General features: G+C 43.0%; 1 protein-coding gene across 4 annotated transcripts in view; it reads right to left on the reverse strand.

Annotated features, from left to right (window-relative positions):
• Positions 1–8,106, reverse strand: part of PANK1 (pantothenate kinase 1) — a 49,753-nt gene extending 41,647 nt beyond the window's left edge. For 2 of the 4 annotated variants that reach the window (XM_059662795.1, XM_059662792.1), the window contains exon 1: positions 7,154–8,106. In XM_059662795.1, coding sequence (XP_059518778.1) covers positions 7,154–7,859 — 706 coding nt within the window. In that variant the 5' untranslated portion in view covers positions 7,860–8,106. Of the gene's footprint in view, positions 1–6,304; positions 6,537–7,153 lie in introns of those variants that run through there. The other 2 variants (XM_059662794.1, XM_059662796.1) reach the window with 2 other exon arrangements.
• Between the last annotated feature and the right edge of the window lie 10,486 nt (positions 8,107–18,592).

Here is an 18,592-nt window from a genome sequence, read left to right on the forward strand (position 1 = left end):
CAGGTGATGTCAGCTCAAGTTGGAGCATACCCTGAAACCCAGTTCCCAAAAGGATCTCAGTTGGAACAAGATGAGTTCACAGAAATCCTGAGGTTTCAGAAAGTTTAAAAGCCTCTGTGCCTAACAGCATTAATATTAATATTAAATGCCCTTTATTAATAGTAGCTAGCATTAATAATAAAATATTTTTTACTAAGCACGTACCAGGGTCCAGGCATTCTACTATACACTTTATTTATGTTTACTACAATTGGTCCTCACAACTGATTAAAAAAAAAATAGGCACCATTATCTCTATTCAAAGCAAGCTTCTAAGAAGTTAAGAATTTCACACTTATTAGTAAAATGAGGATCTGATGGCTCCCAAGGTCTAGAAGGCTCCACCCCAGAAACTGTCCACACTTCTTTGAAACCCACTACTATCCTGAGTGGTCCAGTGGCCCAACAGGTCAAAATCTGGACTTAGATGGTTTTACCCAGAGTATGCGGGCCCTCCCTCAGTTTCTTCACCTGTAAAGGAAGATCGTGATAGTACCTGTCTTACTCCATTCGGGCAGCTCTAACAGAAATACCACACGCTGGGAGCGTATATACATCAAATTATTTCTCACGGTTCTGGAATCCAAGATCAGGTGCTGGCAGATTTGGTGTCTGGTTAGGGCCCACTTCCGTTATTGCTGTCTTTTTGCTGCAACCTCACATGGCAGAAAGGGTTGGCTAGCTCTCCGCGGTCTCTTTTACAAGGACACTAATCCCAATCATAAGGTTCAAACATCATGACCTAATCATCACCTCCTAAAGGCCCTCCCTACCTCTTAATACCATCACCTGTGGTCAGGATGTCACTATATGGATTTGGGGACACACACATTCAATCTACAGCAACACCTATCTCACAGGGTGTTTGTTGGGAGTGTCTGATGCTGTTACTTCTACAAGCACATAGATGAGCTTTTTGCCAAAGGTGTAAAAAGTGCACACACTTAACTTTTCTGAAAGTTTTACAGAACATACTTCTTTCACCCCCACCCCCGCAACCCGACATAAATACACAATAGGCTTATTGTGGCAGAAGAGAAGGTCAGCTAGCTGGCAATGGAGTTAGACTTGGGTTTGAATTTTGACCCTGCAATTCACTAACTACAGGGTTAGGGCAGGTTTCTTCACTTCTCTGAGCCTCCCCTTCCACATCTGTCATATGAAGAGTGGGAGTGGTCAGTGCGTATTTTTGTAAAAACACATACAAAACAATAGGCACATAGTTGTTGCTCAATAAAAGCTACTCGAATTACTCAGTCAACCAACCCGACTACTGTAGGTACCCACTATTGTCGTAAGTTCTTCCATCCTCTTTCCAAACTTTAAAGACATCTGTAGAGGTCCAGATCATTTTGATGTAACTGCCTCTAAAAACAAAATTTCCCTGACCCCTTGAATCATCTACTTCTTTCCAAGGAAAAACACAGACACACACACGTGCATGCACATGATTAGCCAACTCTAAGCATCCAAAGATGTCATCAATTGAGTAATGAGATACCGAGCTTGACACCTGCATGATCTAGAGAAAAGGTCTACTTAAGAATTCTGCGAACCACACTGGGTACATTGAACAGTTTCCATATCTGACTCAGAATGCTGTCATCCCAGGGTGAATGCTGGCTTACAAATGAAAGCTAAAGCACGTGTAATTAAATATAACAGAAGTCAAACCTTGATTTATTTTTATTTCATGGTATTTGGTCAGTATTAAAACACACACTCAATTAAAAGGCATGCTATCACACACACACAAAAGAAAACCAAAAACCTGTCAATTAAAACCAGTACTCCTTTGTTTCCCTACTAATTTTGTCTCTAAAACCATAATGGATTTTGTTTTATTGACTTGCTTAATTTAATGTCCCACATGTTAAAAATTAACAGCACTCTTTCCATCTTTGATTACTATGCCAAACAAAATATGCTTTGTATTAATGTTGAAATCCGCTTCCTGATCTTTTGGGGGAAAGTGGTATTCATATGTCCACCAGATCCTGATACCTGGCCCAACCACTTTGACGGTGGCTGCTTGAGCCTTACATTCTTAATCTTCAGTTCAAATGTGCACTGGACAAACTTCACTGACAAACTTGGGAATCTGACCATATCCCAGAAGGTAGCAACGCTGGAGTAGGCTCCTGCTTTCCATTTTGCCCTTTTGTTTTAAATTACAAAGCTTCCCATCCATCTAGAATTACTGATTTTTCTTTAATATATTTTATTGATTTTTTACAGAGAGGAAGGGAGAGAGATAGAGAGTTAGAAACATCGATGAGAGAGAAACATCGATCAGCTGCCTCCTGCACACCCCCCATGGGGGGTGTGCCCGCAACCCAGGTACATGCCCTTGACCGGAATCGAACCCAGGACCCTTCAGTCCGCAGGCTGACGCTCTAGCCACTGAGCCAAACCGGTTTCGGCACTGATTGTTTTTTAATACGCATGTATCCACACTAGATGCAGATTCAACCAAAAAAATTCTACCAATATATCTTTTATCCTGCTTTTTCTGATTAGCCAGATCCTGAGGTAGTGGAAAGCCCAAGGGTCAAAGCTAAATGTCCCGAAATTTAGAAAATTGAAGCCTTGTATTCTCACAACGGTGGCTCACTAAAACTGTTACGGATCTGGGTTTATTTGTTTGTACACAATGAACTCTCACCTATTTTCTGCTAGTGTTTACCTAGATGATCTGAGAAGTCAGAACTTCCCCTCCGGGAAGCCGCCACACTGATCCAGCACTTATTCCAGCCTGTTCCAGTGCCCTGGGAAGGAAGGAGGCAGCTCACATCCTCCTGCCTCCTGGTGATGCTCAAATACATGTCTTTCTGCAGCGTCGTGTTCAGTGACTCAAACCGTTCTCTCCTTTACAATGTTTTCCTCTGTCCTCCAGTGGGGCTTATCTAGCACTGTCCTTGGGGTCTAAAATATCCAGGATTTCAAGGCAACATCTATATACTACTTTGTGCCATTTCTGTTCCTCCTCCAAAAAGTACACACATAAACCAATTTTATCGAAAATAACTTATTGGGTAGAAAAGTTATGTACAAAAGTGGTGCTGCAGCACTAGTCATGCCAGACCCGAGCTGCAGCCTAAAGCTACGCGACAAACTAAGCAAATTATGGATATACTCATATAATGGACTATTGAGAAAACAATAACATCGTTAAAAAGGACGTTTTAATGCTAAAAAGAGAATTCCAAATGTCATTTTAGTACTACCTTTCAGATATGGCACATTTTAAGCTGATGTTTTCTTTGAATGATGGGACCGTGGGTACTTTTTCCTGCTTTTGGGGTGTATTTTTGTATTATCTAATTGGAGGGGGAAGGCAAAATAAGGCAATTATGGGACTACAAGTGTTACACCTAATCAAACAACTTTGTGGTCTTTTTTATCCTAGGCCTTTTTTGTTTGTTTGTTTTAATCCTCCACCAGAGGATTATTTTTTTCATTGATTTTTAGAGAGTGGAAGGGAAGGAGGGAAGAGGAAAAAGAGAAACATTGATGTGAGAAAGACACATCGATTGTTTACCTTCCACATACGTCCCAACCAGAGCAGGGGCATGGGGCCTGCAACCCAGGCACATGCCTCTGTCCAGGAACCAAACCCATAGCCCTTCGGTCTGAGGGCCAACGCTCCAACCACTGAGCAAACTGGCCAGGGCAAGGCCTTTTTGTTAAAACTAAGAAAGTCAGTCTGAGGTGGTCTGTCAGCTCAGTTTTCTTGTCCTATGGATTAATGGTGGACAGTGTTCTGTATGGTGAAGACAGCTGGCATTTACTGAATGACTGCTATGTATCAAGCAGGAATCTAAGTTCTTCATATTCAATCCTCACATCAACCCAATGAAGTAGTATGATGATCTCCATCCTACCGATACTAAAACTGAAGCACAGAAGTTAAATTACCAGCTCCCGGAAGCAATTCAAACTCAAGCCCTCGGGGTTCAAATGACTACACCATTTGGGACATCAGGCACTTGTTGCATCTTATTAGGACTATGTATCATTCATTTCAAAATATTTGGGAGGTGAGCTGCCTCCATAAGGTGCTATTTATATATAACTTTCAAATAATCAGAGCACCCAGCAGACCCAAGGAATCTCCCTATTGACACCATATGGAAACTCTAGTGAAGGACTTTGCCAAAGTCTATGGCAGAGATGGAAACAACTACCTCAATGAGGTGGTGATGCCACTTACACCTTTTCCTGTGTAACATCAAACATTCATGTGCAAGGAATAAGACAAGAAAATATATTTCTATAATCACTCTTCCATCTTAACTGGGGAGATAAGACAAATAACATAAAACAACTGGCACAAGGTAAAAAGGCATAATGAAATACTAAGGCACAGAAGTCAGGTCCAAAGTATCATAGTATTTTTTAAAAAAATATATTTTTATAGAATTCAGAGAGGAAGGGAGAGGGAGAGAGAGATAAAAACATCAATGATGAGAGAGGATCATTGATCGGATGTCTCCTGCAACACCCCTACTGGGGATGGAGCCCGCAACCCAGGCATGTGCCCTTGACTGGAATCAAACCTGGGATCCTTTAGTCCGCAGGCCGAGGCTCTATCCACTGAGCCAAACCAGTTGGGGCAAAAAGTATCATGGTATTCTTGAAGGTACAAGAAACAACGATTGGAGATCACCTAGCCACACCCAGCATTTCAGGATGAGTGCTAGTAACCTGAGGTCACACAGCTGCTAAGTAGCAGAGGCAGGTAAAGTAGCCAAGGAAGACTGAGGAAGCAGTTTTGGAAAAGCTTTGCAAGAATAATGTAGGGTGAGGTGATGGTCCTTTAGGTGAAGACAGCGAATAATATTCCCCCTTCCTGGTTTAGTGAAATCAATCTGCCACTGGTCTGATTTTTAGATTACAAGATTGTGAACAGTCCCTGCACTGAGGGCTCAGATTTAAATTTTGTAAATCATTGAAAACTACTGACCTGTTTATTTTGTTCCATTTATTATTTTAAACATTAGGCATTTGAATGTGCTATCATATTCAACTCAAAATATTACCAAATAGAAACACAGCTTCCCACACATGCATTCCAGGTGCCTGCCTGAGAAGTGATCATCTGACTGTCCTACCATACAGTTGTTCAGACAGAAGTAGGTGTCTGATGTTGTAAACTGGTAAGTAGAAATTACTTGTCCGGCTTTGGTGCTTCCACCACTAACACACTCTTAAATACTCTTTGTAATAAAATAGAGACATGCTTAACTCTCAGTAGAGTCATCATAGAGTACCTAAATATCAACTGATTGAGCAGTATTTTTATAAACACAGCATATGTGACTCAGAACATGTAAAATTTATCTCTGAAATGCTTGTTCAAATCTGAGAAAAGAAAACATGGTAGGAGAATAAAGTTAATTTTGACAAATCCTTTTTAACAGTTTGTAAGTAAATATGGTTGCTAAGTTTAAAATAAACTAAAATGCTTATTTTTGTAAAAAATACAAACCACTTTACTTTTCGACACAAAGCACAGACATAATGTTGTATTTTCTTGTATTCTAAAATAATTCCTGTGGGTTTGCAAGTACAAGTTAAGGCAAAGTTATTTTTACTTTGTCTCCAAGCCATTAAGAGTATATTTTCAATTCCTCAAAATTATTTTAAGAAGTGTTATATCCTCAAACATAGATCATTCAAGCTAGCAATACTAAACAAAAACTCAGTACAGTTCTTCATTATATTTTAGCTATTTACATTGCAAACTCTCATACTATTTGCTAATGTGGATGAGAGAAATAACTAAAATGTAGTTTCCAAAGACATAAAACAGATTAATAAGACAAAAGTAATCAATATTTAGTCCATAAATAATCATTTTCTAAAAAGTCTCAAAAAAATAAAAACAGAAAAGAAAGAAAATATAAATTCAGGTGCTAAATGTCTTACAACCACGGCCAAATATGCTGTGTGGCTTCCAAGTTCCAGACAAGATCTAACTTTCAACCTAAATATTTCTGACCTACAAAACACAATATCAGAGCCACCACGTCCCACAGTCAGGTTAAAATACTTTGCAAAGTCTCGGAGACTTTAATTGAATGCAAGAAAGCTAAGAGTCTAAATGGATCAACAGAGAGAAACAAACTGAAGATGTTAGACAAATATTAAGCTTTTACAGAAAAATCCAAAACTTATCTAGCAATATCCCTATAACAGAATAACCTATATGCAAAAGGTGCATGTTTTAATGCAATCACTTTTTAGCATGCATCTTACTTACTTTGTTTTTTGCCATTTTTAAGCTTCATTAAAGACACCCAGAAAGATGTAACTAGTTGAATGAGGTTCGGCTCAGATAGGAAAAACCAGTTCTAAAATCGACCCACAAATTTACATCCCAGAACGCCCTGCTGGGAAGGTACTCTGCAAACTAACATTACATCTACAAGCTTTAGATTGTGAAATAGTGCGTTACAGCTTTCTGCGCTGTATATTAATTAGCATTAGAAACCCTCAACTCCAGTTTCCACTACCGAAAAAAAAAAAAAAAATCCACCTCCAATCCTCATTGGCCCACATAGTTCCGGCCCACATGGTATCAGTGGGTGTGTCTGGCCCAACAGGTCCTTTCATTGGCTGCGAAAAAACAGCGTTTAATAGGCTGTGATTTGGAGGGTTGTCAAACTCCACGCCTCCAGCTCTCGAGCTCACCAATGGACCCAAGGTGCTGGCTGCTACTTTACGATTCAAAGGGCAAGCTGGCTGCTGGAGCGCCAAACCCAGCCAGACGAGCTCCGATAAGGCAAAGGGGAGCTCCGACAGTCCTTCTAGTTCTACCCTTGCTCCCAGACCCCATCAAAGGTCAAAGCCGAGCACCCGAGGCTCCGTGTCCAATCGGCCCATTCTACAGGTGGAAGCAGGCAAGGCTCGGGCTCAGACAGCGAGCTTTAGCTCAGCGCTCCTTGGGAAAATAAATCAGTTCGCGGCGTCCCTCCGATCAGTGCCCCCGACCCCCACCCCCGACGCCGGGCGCTGGAGCGCACGGGGCGCGCGCCCTGGCGTTCCCGGGTGCCTGGCCCCGCGCGCTGCCTTCTGCCTCCCGCCGGCGCCCCCGACCCAGCGGACTTACGCGGCCGGTTCTTCTTCCCGGAGTCCGTCCTCCTCCGGAGGCGGCATTTCTTGGCCGGGGAGTCGTGCTGAGGGGGCGGCGGCTGCGGCTGGAGCTCGGGCAGGAGCGGGAGGCGCGAGGGCGCCGCATCGCCGCCGCCCGCAGGCCCCCGGCTGCAGAGACGCGACGGCTGGACGGGCGGCGGGTGGAAGCCGTTGTGCAGCAGCCCGTTCGCCGCAGCATTGCCGGCGCCCGCGGGGGCTCCCGGGGCGTGCAGGGCCGAGCGCTCGGATTGCCCGCTGTGAGCGTCCATGGCAGAGGCTGGCGGGGCGGCGCGCGGGCCCCGCCTCAGGCGGCCTCGCTGGAGGTCATTCTCGGGCGTCTTTATTTCCCCGGATCCTCCCTGCGGCTTCCGATTCAGCAGCCGCAGAGCCGGCGCCGGGGGATGGCGAGCTGGGTGCTCCTCCCCTCCTCCCACCCTCTCCCCCAGCTCCTCCGCGTCCTGCCCCCCGCGCGCGGGCTCTGCGGCGCCGGCCTGAAGCATGCTCTCCCCGGGCGCGGAATCGGGGATCCCAGCGCCACCCCAGCTGGGGCCCCCGCAGCCCGCCTCCTCCGGATCCCGGGGCCCTGCGACTTCAAACGCGGCTTCCTCACTTCCCAGACCTGTCCCCGCTACTGAGCATGCCCAGTCCTGCCCGCCGCCGCCGCCACCGACGACTCTCAACATGGGGACTGAAGTTCTCCGGGTCCTCAAAGAAGGGATAGGCGGGTTGGGCTTTGTGCAGCGAAGAGAGCCGAGGAGAGACTGAGCGAGCGCGCAGCTCCCGGAGGAATGCACGGGGAAGACGTTAAAGACTGGTATCTGTAGAGGTTTCAGGTTTGCTACTCCTCTCGCCTGTGGGCTAGATACCTTCGCAAGGTCATTCACGTTGTTCCCTCCTCCCTGAAACGTTTGTGAGTGTGGTTGTGTTTAAGTGATCCAACTGCTCACAGGCCTGAGGGGAGGGAGGAAAAGGGATTATTTTTAGAAAGGTAGGCTGATTTGAGAGGGTGGGGAGTGCTGGCGCAAACACGAGCACCACGTGGTCTCGTGGAGTTGTCTTTTGCGGGGAGGAAACCTAGGAATACAGTGTAAGGACAGTGAAGGGCACAGCTGTAGGCAGGATTAACCAGAGCTGGAAGAGCCCGAGTAAACAGAAGCAGCCCCGGCTATAAAAAGCACTTTCCTCACCCAGAAAGGACTTCAAGAGACAATGTCGTGCTGTTTGTGGAGTGAAGGAGTTGCCTGTGTTTTAATGAGGTGGGATAGCGTCAGCATCAAGTGGTGGTCGACACCAGAAACTTTGGAGTCAAAACTGGGCTCAAATTTCAACTTAGCCAACGAAGCAAGCCCAAGACAATCAATTGCTCAAGTTAACACACCTGGCCATAGGAAACAGGACTGGGCATGCTCAGTAGGCAGGACAAATTTGGATGGTGATGATCTTCTCCAAGTTGTGTAATCCCTGAGGCCTCAGCATTTGAATCTACCTGAACGTACCTGGTACAGTCTGTCACACTGTAAGTGCTCAAAAGAGATTGTTAGGGGCAGAAATGGAATAGCAGAGAGTAGCTATAGTTATTAGAAATATTAAACATGCTCTGTTAACCGTGATTGTTTTGTTCTGATTAAAGAAAGCAGCATATTTTCATCTGGCTGGGAGTTGTACACCCTGGGACCTAACCTTGGAATGCCTTCCATTCTCATCCAAGAAATGCCTATCATTACGGAGAGATTAACAACCTTGTTACCAAAACAATGGAGTCCCAGAGGCACCCACTCTTTGCAACCCCCCAGCCCACATTTCCTATAATCTGTAACCATTTTACCCGTTTTTATTACTTTTGCATACCCATTCTTATTCCTTTTGCCTACTTCCCCTTGTAATCCTTGTCTTTCTACCCAATATAAGCAGTTGGTTTATTGGGGGTAGGGGATGCAGAGTAGATTTTCGTGGATGACCTGTTGCTCTCCCAAATTGGCTGCCATTATTGTAATAAAACCTCACATATGGCCCTAGCCGGTTTGGCTCAGTGGATAGAGCATTGGCCTGTGAACTCAAGAGTCCTGGGTTCGATTCTGGTCAAGGGCACATGCTCGAGTTGTGGGCTCAATTCCCAGAAGGGGGCGTGCAGGAGACATCCGATCAATGATTCTCTCTCATCATTGATGTTTCGATTTCCCTCTCCCTTCTTCTCTGATATCAATAAAAATATATGTTAAAAAAAAAATAAAAACCACCCTGGCTGGTTTGGCTCAGTGGATAGAGCATTGGCCTGGGGACTGAAGGGTCCTGGGTTCGATTCCAGTCAAGGGCACATGCCCAGGTTGTGGGCTGGATCCCTGATGGGGGGTGTGCAGGAGGCGGCCAATCAGTGATTCTCTCTCATCATTGATGTTTCTATCTCTCTCTCCCTCTCCCTTCTTCTCTGGAATCAATAAAAATATATTAAAAAACAAAACAAAAGCAAAAAAACCTTACATATGAACCAACCCTGTCTGCTTAATTGGCTTAAGTAGTGACAGGCAGCCCAGACCCATTAGTTGTCTGGTTTCAAGGTCATTATTCTAATGTTATTATTAGTTCACCCTTCATTTCAAACAACCGGAGCAAACCATGCTCGCAGCCATATTTATTGTGTGGTGTATTGTGTGTGATGTTCTCCATTATTTGTACTTAATCCATGGAGGGGTCAGAGGCTTCCCTGCATTCAGCAGCAGCCAGATTGGCAATGCCTTCAGCAGAACCCACTTGAGCGCTCGGGTCCTGTGGTAGGCAGTTAGACAGACAGGAGCAGAGCAAGGATGACGGTCCAGGTATAGACGGTCACCTGGGTGCCTAGCAAAGGACAATTGTAAAGTGGGACCTCACCCCCAGGGTGACCTTTCCTCCCTTAGCAGTTTGGACCCCCTGACCTTTCCTCCCTAGAGATAACATCTAGGCCTCAGTTGTATTTCTGCTCCAGGCCCAGAAAAGCAAAACCAGCCACAGCTGACCTCAGGACCAACTGCTTTGAATAATGACCCCATGCCCAGGTGTCAGCCAGCCAATCAGTGGAGACCACAACCCTGAAATGACACACCTGGAAAAAGGCTGAATATTCTATTGACACCTTCTGCTGGAATCTTCCCCAAAATCTCCACCTTTAAAACCTGTAGGACATGGACCGTGTGTGCTCTCACTCCCGAGAGCAACCTGAACCTTTTCTGTCCTTGTCCCCTCTCCCCAGGCTCCTTACCATTAGCTTCCTCACTCCCTAGCTCTAAGGGCCCTCCCTTTAACTCTATAACTTGTTTCCTAAGCCTGTTTCTTCTAGGAATTACTTTTTCTACTTCTGTGATTTACCAAATAAATGTTTTATAGTTTGGGTCTTGGCACTGAATTCTTTCCTAGCCAGAACTCAAGTACCGAGGTTGCTGACCCAGGAATGGTCTGATCCCACTGGTCTACCACCCAATGCTGTTCCAGCCTCCTACAACCGTCCATCCAATCTTTCTTTTCAGATAAGGAAACTGAGCCACAGAGAGGTAGCTGAGGTTATTAAGAGCAAAGCTAGGGCTAAATCCTAAATCTTCTAATTACCTCTGCTTCCCTGACCTTATCATATTTGAAGACAGAAAAACACCTAGGTTATCTTCTTATAGAGTAGTAAGAAGCTAGGAAAATTCCAGGACCAGTGGAATGGGGAAGCTAAAACTAATAGCTAAAAAGCAGTTTGCAGCCACCTAGTAAATCCTATCTTCCCTAAAACAAGGACACACGAGGAAATGGTTTGCACTTCTCCTCCCCAACTAGAGGGTGAATAGCTTAAATCACCCTACTCCAGGAGACAGATAACAGAAATCCAATTAGTGCCATTTGCCCACCACACCCAAGGATGACAAATTAAGAGAATAAATCTCCTTAGGTACATCTGCATAGAGCTGATGAATATTCTACTGATACTCCCTAAAAGCCCAGCCTTTAAAGCCCCGAAGACAGAGGTCCCAACGTATCCCCTGAACTCTAAGGGACCCCATAAGGCTTGCAACTGGGGGAACCAGGGGCTGTGGCAGCTAACCCCCTGAACTTTTCTCTGACTCTCCAGTGAGCCAAGGCAGCCTGAGCTCCCTCTACAAAGCAGCCTTTCAGTCCCTCAAATGATTATCTCTTTGCTGTTTCCATTGCTTGAAATTCTCTTCCCCCAGACCTCTTTGCCTACCAGATTCCAACTCAATCCTCGGATCTCCGCTTCAGTCTCTTACATTTAGAGAGAACTTCCTGATCCTTAAAACTAGATTCCCTACTTCCTTCACTTTACCTTCCTGACTCTACCAGTTTTAACTCTACAATGGGAATAATAATATAACATTACTGAGTTGTTACAATGATGAAATGAATATATCTGGAAAGGGCCCAGCACATCATAAATACTATGAAAAAGTTAAATATTATTCTTTCATTGTATGTCTCCCCCCACTAAGTTTCCTTAATGATTCCTGTTCTTAATGACTCTTGTTCATCATTGTATCTCTAGGAAGCTCTTGGTAATTATTTGTGACTGAATAAATGACAGGTGATATTTCACCCAGGGTGTCTCACTTTCTACTGTAAGATTGCTAAAACACACACACACACACACACACACACACACACACACACACACACAACAACAACAAACCTTCATTGCTACTCCTAAATATTCAAATACATAGTTTTCAAATTCCTACATAATTTAAGCTGAGTAGTTAAGGTAGCAGTTTACATCACAGATGGAAATAAAAGCTTTAGCAATGCAGAATCTCCAAGGACATAATCTGTCCAGTTTGATTCCCAGACCTGGGGAGGAAGGCCTGAGCCAGGTGGCTCAGCCCCAAGCAGGGCAGAAGTGCTGGTCCTGGGGACAGAACGTTCTCCACCTGCTTCCTTTCTCCTGCCCTTGTCAGGCTGGTGCCCTGGATCAGTTACACCCAACATGTGGTAGGGAGGAAGATGGGTGGCATCTCACAGGTTTCAAAAGGGGGGAGGGTTTCAGAGGTGTAACTTTGAGGCATGAGCTGTCATGTGCTCCAGAAGGGGCAAGGAACAATAATGTCTGGGAGAGAGTGAGGGAAGAAGAAACCCACAAGCCCCTTCTCTCCCTTTGTTCATTCATTCATTTATTTGCCAATTATTTATTAAGTGTATATACTATACTGCAGACCCTAAAACAGATGCCTTCACTGGCCTCTAGGTCCTTACAATTCTTTGGGAGAGAGGTAAGTCAAGGGTTCTCCAGCATCAGTATACATAAGACTAAACCAGGGAGTTGTTCCTGGCTAACTTTTTGGTAAAAATATTATACACAGAGATATGTACACATATCCTAAGGGTAAAGCTCAATGAATTTTGTACAAGTAAACCCCTGTGCAACCTGCACCTGATAAAGAAACAGAATATTACCAGTAACCTAGGAGATTTTTTTTTTAAAGCAGATTTGGGCTCAGCCAGTGTGGCTCAGTGGTTGAGCATCAACCTATGAATCAGGAGGTCATGGTTCAATTTCTGGTCAGGGCACATGCCTGGCTTGCAGGCTCCATCTCCGGTAGGGGGAGTGCAGAACACAGCCAATCAATGATTCTCTCTCATCACTGATGTTTCTCACTTTTTTCAGTCAACAGAGATGGAAAAATATAGCATCAGTAGCTGCCATTACTAGTAATAACTGTGTGTACATGAATGAACTTGCTCCACAAGAACAATCTTCCTATCAGTCACTAATACTTTTTGAGCACCTATCCTATATAATAAAAGGCCAACATGCAAATTGTCCCCTCCACAGGGAGTTCGACCAGGGGGCGGGGCTGGCCTACCGACTGCCCTCAGCTCCTCCACCCCTGCCGGCCCCACCCCATTGGCCCCTATGGGGTGTGCCAGCTGGACCCAACCTGCCCACAAAGTCTAGTTAATTATGCACCAGGCCTCTAGTTAATTATGACTTTGGGAAGAGGGATGGAGTGTGACTACCTAGATATTTGATAAGATATGATCAGAGTAAGTATTAGGCATAATTTCAGGAATGGAGCTGGGTTTAGCAAAATTATAAATCTTATTATCGAATATTTATTGAGTTGTCATATGCCATGCACTGTACTAAGCACACTCTAAGTGTTTTGTTTTTTAAATTGATTTCAGAGAGGGGGGGGGGGAGAGAGAGAGAGAGAGAGAGAGAGAGAGAGAGAGAGAGAGAGACATCAATGATGAGAGAGGTTCATTGATAGGTTGCCTCCTGCACACTTCCTACTGGGGATCGAGCCCACAACCTGGGCATGTGCCCTGACCGGGAATCAAACCATCCAACTGTGACCTCCTGGTTCATAGGTCGATGCTCAACCACTGAGCCATGCTGACTGGGCTCTAAGTGTCTTTTTAATCATAATAGTCATGTGAGTTGGGTACTGTTATTATTCTCATATTCCAAATGAGGCCACTGAAGCTTAGAGAGATTAACTGGCGCAAGTTCACACAGCAAAAAGCATATAATTCACATTTGAACTCAGGTCTGTTTGGTTCTAGGACCTGCACAATTCATAACTCAACTGTAGTAGCTCCCTAAAGGTGGTGTTTTCCCCATTACCTGCAGATTTTGCACCATGGTCGCAATCACCTGATATAGTATTCCACTGCCTGCATAGCATTGCCTTTCATAACAATTATTGGGTCCCTTTATTTCTCACTAACTTTTTTTTGCAGTTCTAATATCTTAGATTCTTCCAAAAGAGCTTTTTTTCCCCCTTTAAAAAATGTTCTAGGTATAACAATCTCTACTATAGCTATCTCTATTTTGTATATCTATTCAACAAATATTTTTAAATGATGTTACCATGTGCAAGCTACTATTTCAAGTACTAAGCTTACAGTGATGAGCAAGGCAAAAACATCTCTGCCAACATACACTCTTGGAGGGGTGGGCAGGGGATGACAGAAAATAAGTAAGTAGATGTAAATCAATACAGACTATGTTAAGTGACATGAAAAAATTAAACAAAATGACGTGAAAGAGAATAACTAGAAGGGAGGGGGCAATTGAGGAAGCCATATTGATGCTGGTACCTGGCGGTTGAGAAATTGACATGAAAACTGTCATGCAAAGAGATTTGAAAGATCCCTGGCCAGTGTGGCTCAGTTGGTTGGAGCATTATTTCATGCATTATTTCCTGGTCAGGGCACATGCCTAAGTTGTGGGGAATTTCAAAAACAATTCAAAAAATAAATAAAATAAAATGTCTTTGTTTTATATTTCCTTTAATTCTTAACTTTTCTTTTGGTAATAGCTTAATGGAGATATAATTCATATACCATACAATTCGCCCATTAAAAGGATACAATTCAATGCTTTTAGTATATTCACAGATTTGTGCAACCATCACCAAAATCAATTTTAGAACGTATTCTTCACTTTTTTCTATAGATTTGCCTATTCTAGACATTTCATATAAATGAAATCATACAATATGTGGTCTTTTGTAACTGGCTTCTTTTACTTAACATAATGTTTTCAAGATTCATCTATGTTGTAGAATGCAGCCGTACTTCATTCCTTTTCATGGCTGAATAATATTCCACAGCATGGATATAGCAATTTACTTATCCATTCATCAGTCAATGGACATTAGGGATGTTTCCACTTTTGAACTATTATGAATAATAGTGCTATGGACATTTGTGTACAAATTTTTGTGTGACTGTATGTTTTCATTTATCTTGGGTGTATACTAACTTTTAAAGTATAAAAATGCAAAGGGAGCCCGGCAGGCGTGGCTCAGTGGTTGAGTATTGACCTATGAACCAGGTGGTCACAGTTCAATTCCCGGTCAGGGCATTATGCCCAGGTCATGGGCTCGATCCCCAGTGGAGAGCATGCAGGGGGCAGCCAATCAATTATTCTCTCTGATCATTGATATTTCTATCTCTCTCTCCCTCTCTGAAATCAATAAAAATATATTAAAAGTAAATAAATAAAAATAAAAAATCAATGGAAAAATATCCTCTGGTGAGGATTAACAAATAAAAATTGCAAAGGGACCTGAGAGATACTATTGGGGGCAATGATAGATTATATTATGATTGCAGTAGTAGTTACATAGCTCTAAATATTAGCCAAAACTCATTGAATTGTGCACTTACATTGATGAAATTAATTGTATTTAGGTTATATCTTAGTAAAGCTAACCCCCCAACAATAAAGGTTGGAATTGTAGGGAGATGAATTTGGAGATATATTAATACATATGATGTTTTAACATTATGTAATGCTTTTCTATATGCCAATATTTTTGCATAGTCTCACTAAAACAGAGAAAAACTATGATCATTTCAATAAGCCAGTGAGATAAATAAGATACTGTGTCCATTTTAGATATGAGGAAAAGAGACCCGCAGAAGTTGCTTAAGTGATTTGGCCAACAGCATAGAACTGCTAAGTAGCCGAGGCAGAGTTTCTTCCACCTTTCACCTTTGTGATTTTCAAATACTTAAAGTTGCTTACAAAAATTGGAGAAAAAAAAGCTACACCTGCAGAGATTTCATATTTGAACACAGAATAAAGAAGTTCCCCCACATGCTGGCTCTTCTATGACCTAGAATAAAATGAAAAAAGTGATAAATCACAATGATGAAAACAGAAGCTCCAAAAAAGCAAGAGAAGTTTTAAAATAGCCCACCTTTGACTGCAATGCTCTTTTAAGTTGCTCTAACACTTGAGCTTTGACTTTGTTGCGAATAGAATGTTCTACAGCTCCTCCTGTTTTTACCAGTTTCTGTGATTCCCATTCATATGTGTTCACATCTCCGGCCTGCTGTCCCCTTGCCGTGCTCAGAAGGCCAGAAGGCTGGCTTCTGCATGCTGTCTTTCTCAGGTTCCAGTGTCAGTTGTCTCCCTGCTGGCTTTAGTCCATGAGAAGCACTAGTGAGAGAATGGCAGGGTCTTCCTCTTCTGAGATATGTCTGCCTTGACTCTGTCTTTTACTGGGCGGTCTTATCTCTGGGGCTCCAATTACACCACCTTTTCCCTGTGCACAGTGGTGGCGGCTTCCTGCATTGCCCCACTGTCTTCTGATTACCTCTCTGCTTCTTCCTCTTTCCTGCACCACAGTCCCTCTCTTTGAGCATCCAGGGTGGTTTCTCACCTAGTTGGACCTTGAATGATAGATCAACTGTGATGTTGACTCAGGAACAGATCTAAGACCATCCCTAAAAACAATTTTAAGGCTTTAACCACTTCACTTTGCATCTCTCCCTCTCCTTTAAAATTCTCACCCAAGGTTATTTTTCCATTGATTTTTAGAGAGACTGAGAGAGAGAAGGAAAGACAGAAATATCGATGTGAGAGAAACACATCAATTGGTTGTCTCCTGCACACGCCCCAACCAGGGCCTGGGCTGGGGAAGAGCCTGCAACCGAGGAATGTGCCCTTGACCGGAATTGAACCCAGGACCCTTCGGTCCACAGGCTGATACTCTATCCACTAAGCCAAACCGGCTAGGGCCACTTTGCATCTCTTTATGGCCCACCCCGCAGGCACATTTAGACGTGACATCCATTATTCCATTATGGGTGGGTCAGAAATTTCATTATATTGGTATCAGAAAGGCAATCCTTAGAAAATTAAAATTGATCAAATCGGCTATTCTGTGTACATTCCACAGCAGAAATAATATATTTATTAGGTCTGGGATCACTTAAGTAAACATTTAGCTACCCATTTGTCATATAACTTTCAGCATGTTAAATTAGTATAGTGGAGATTTAATCAGCATAATTAACACTAGTTTCTGTGATAAATAATTCTAAAAGCTGAGTGGCTTAACACATGAAAAGTTTATTTGTGACTCACAAAGAGTTCCGTGTAGACAGCTGGGGCTTTCTGCTCTGTACAGTCCCTTGGGAACCTAGTCTTGTCCTAGATGTTGACATCCAGCTAGCAGATGAGGAACAAAAGAAAAGAGAGCATAGAGGGTTGTGAGGCATATTTTAGGCAATAAGCCTGGGAGCAACATTTATCAACTTGATCTACACCTCATCGGCCAGAGCTCAATCCTGTGGACCCACCTAACTGAAGGAGAGGCTGACAAATGTAGTTTAACTTAAAGCCTAGAAGAAAAAAGAAATGACCTTAGAAAACACATGGTCAGTCTCTGCCACTGTTTGCCCTTCGGTTGATAAATAAATTTGTTTCACTCTTCCTCCCATATACAAAATGAAGTTCTCCCCTCCCCTCTCTAAAAACAGAAGAGAAGTCCCAAAGAGTGGAACCAGGGGTAAAAGAAAAATATGGACAAAATAATTCCTATCACAGAGGAGAAACACAGTCCAATTAAGACATTTCCCAAAGCTTCCAGGTCAGGAAAATCTTACCTTTTGTGACAGCATGGACGGAGGATGGACCTGGAGAGTATTATGCTAATGAAATAAGCCAGTAAGAGTAAGACAAATACCATGTGATCTCACTTACATGTGAATGTAATGAACAAATAAACTAACAAACAAAACAGAAACAGACTCATAAGTACAGAGAACAGCCTGACAGCTGTCAGAGGGGCTGGGTGAGAAAGGGGAAGGGATCAAATAAGAAAACCAACAAAACCAACTCATAGACACACAACACTACAGTGATTATAAGAGAGACAGGAGGTTGTTGGGAAGAGGTAGCTGAAAGGTAGCAAAGGGTAAAGGTTGGGGGGAATAAATGGTGAAGGAAAGAGACTTGACTTTGGGTGATGAATACACAATACAATATACAGATGATGAACACTTGAAACATACAATTTTTAAAATTTATTAATTTTAGAGAGAGGGGGGAAGGAAGAGAGAGATAGAGATAGAGAGAAATTGAGAGAGAGAGAGAAAGAGTGAAATATCAATTGGTTGTTTCACTTATTTATGCACTCATTGGTTGATTCTTGTATGTGCCCTAGCCAGGGATCAAATCAAGACAACACTCTAACCAACAGAGAAAACTGGCCAGGGCAAAACCTGCATAACTTTATTAACCAAGGTCACCTCAATAAAAATGTTAAACAATCACATGACTCCTGAAATGCACTGAGGAGGCCACAATCTCACTTCCGTCTATTCTTGCCAAAAATGCATAACATAACTTCAATCATGAGGACATCAGACACACCCAACTTGAACATTCAATAAAATAACTGGCCAGTACTCTCCAAAAGTGTCAATGTCATAAAGGGCAAAAAAACATTGAAGAACTATCTGAGATTGAAGGAGACTAAAAAATCATGAGAACTAAATGCAATGTGTGATCCTGAATTGGATCCAGGACCATAAAAAACATTAGTGTGACTGTGAAATTTGAGTAAGATCTGTATATTAATTAATAGTATAATATCAAAGTCAATTTCCTGATTTTCATAATTGTAGTATCATTATATAAGTTGTGAAC

The sequence above is a fragment of the Myotis daubentonii genome, chromosome 13 (genome assembly GCF_963259705.1).
Source record: "Myotis daubentonii chromosome 13, mMyoDau2.1, whole genome shotgun sequence".
Taxonomy (NCBI): domain Eukaryota; kingdom Metazoa; phylum Chordata; class Mammalia; order Chiroptera; family Vespertilionidae; genus Myotis; species Myotis daubentonii.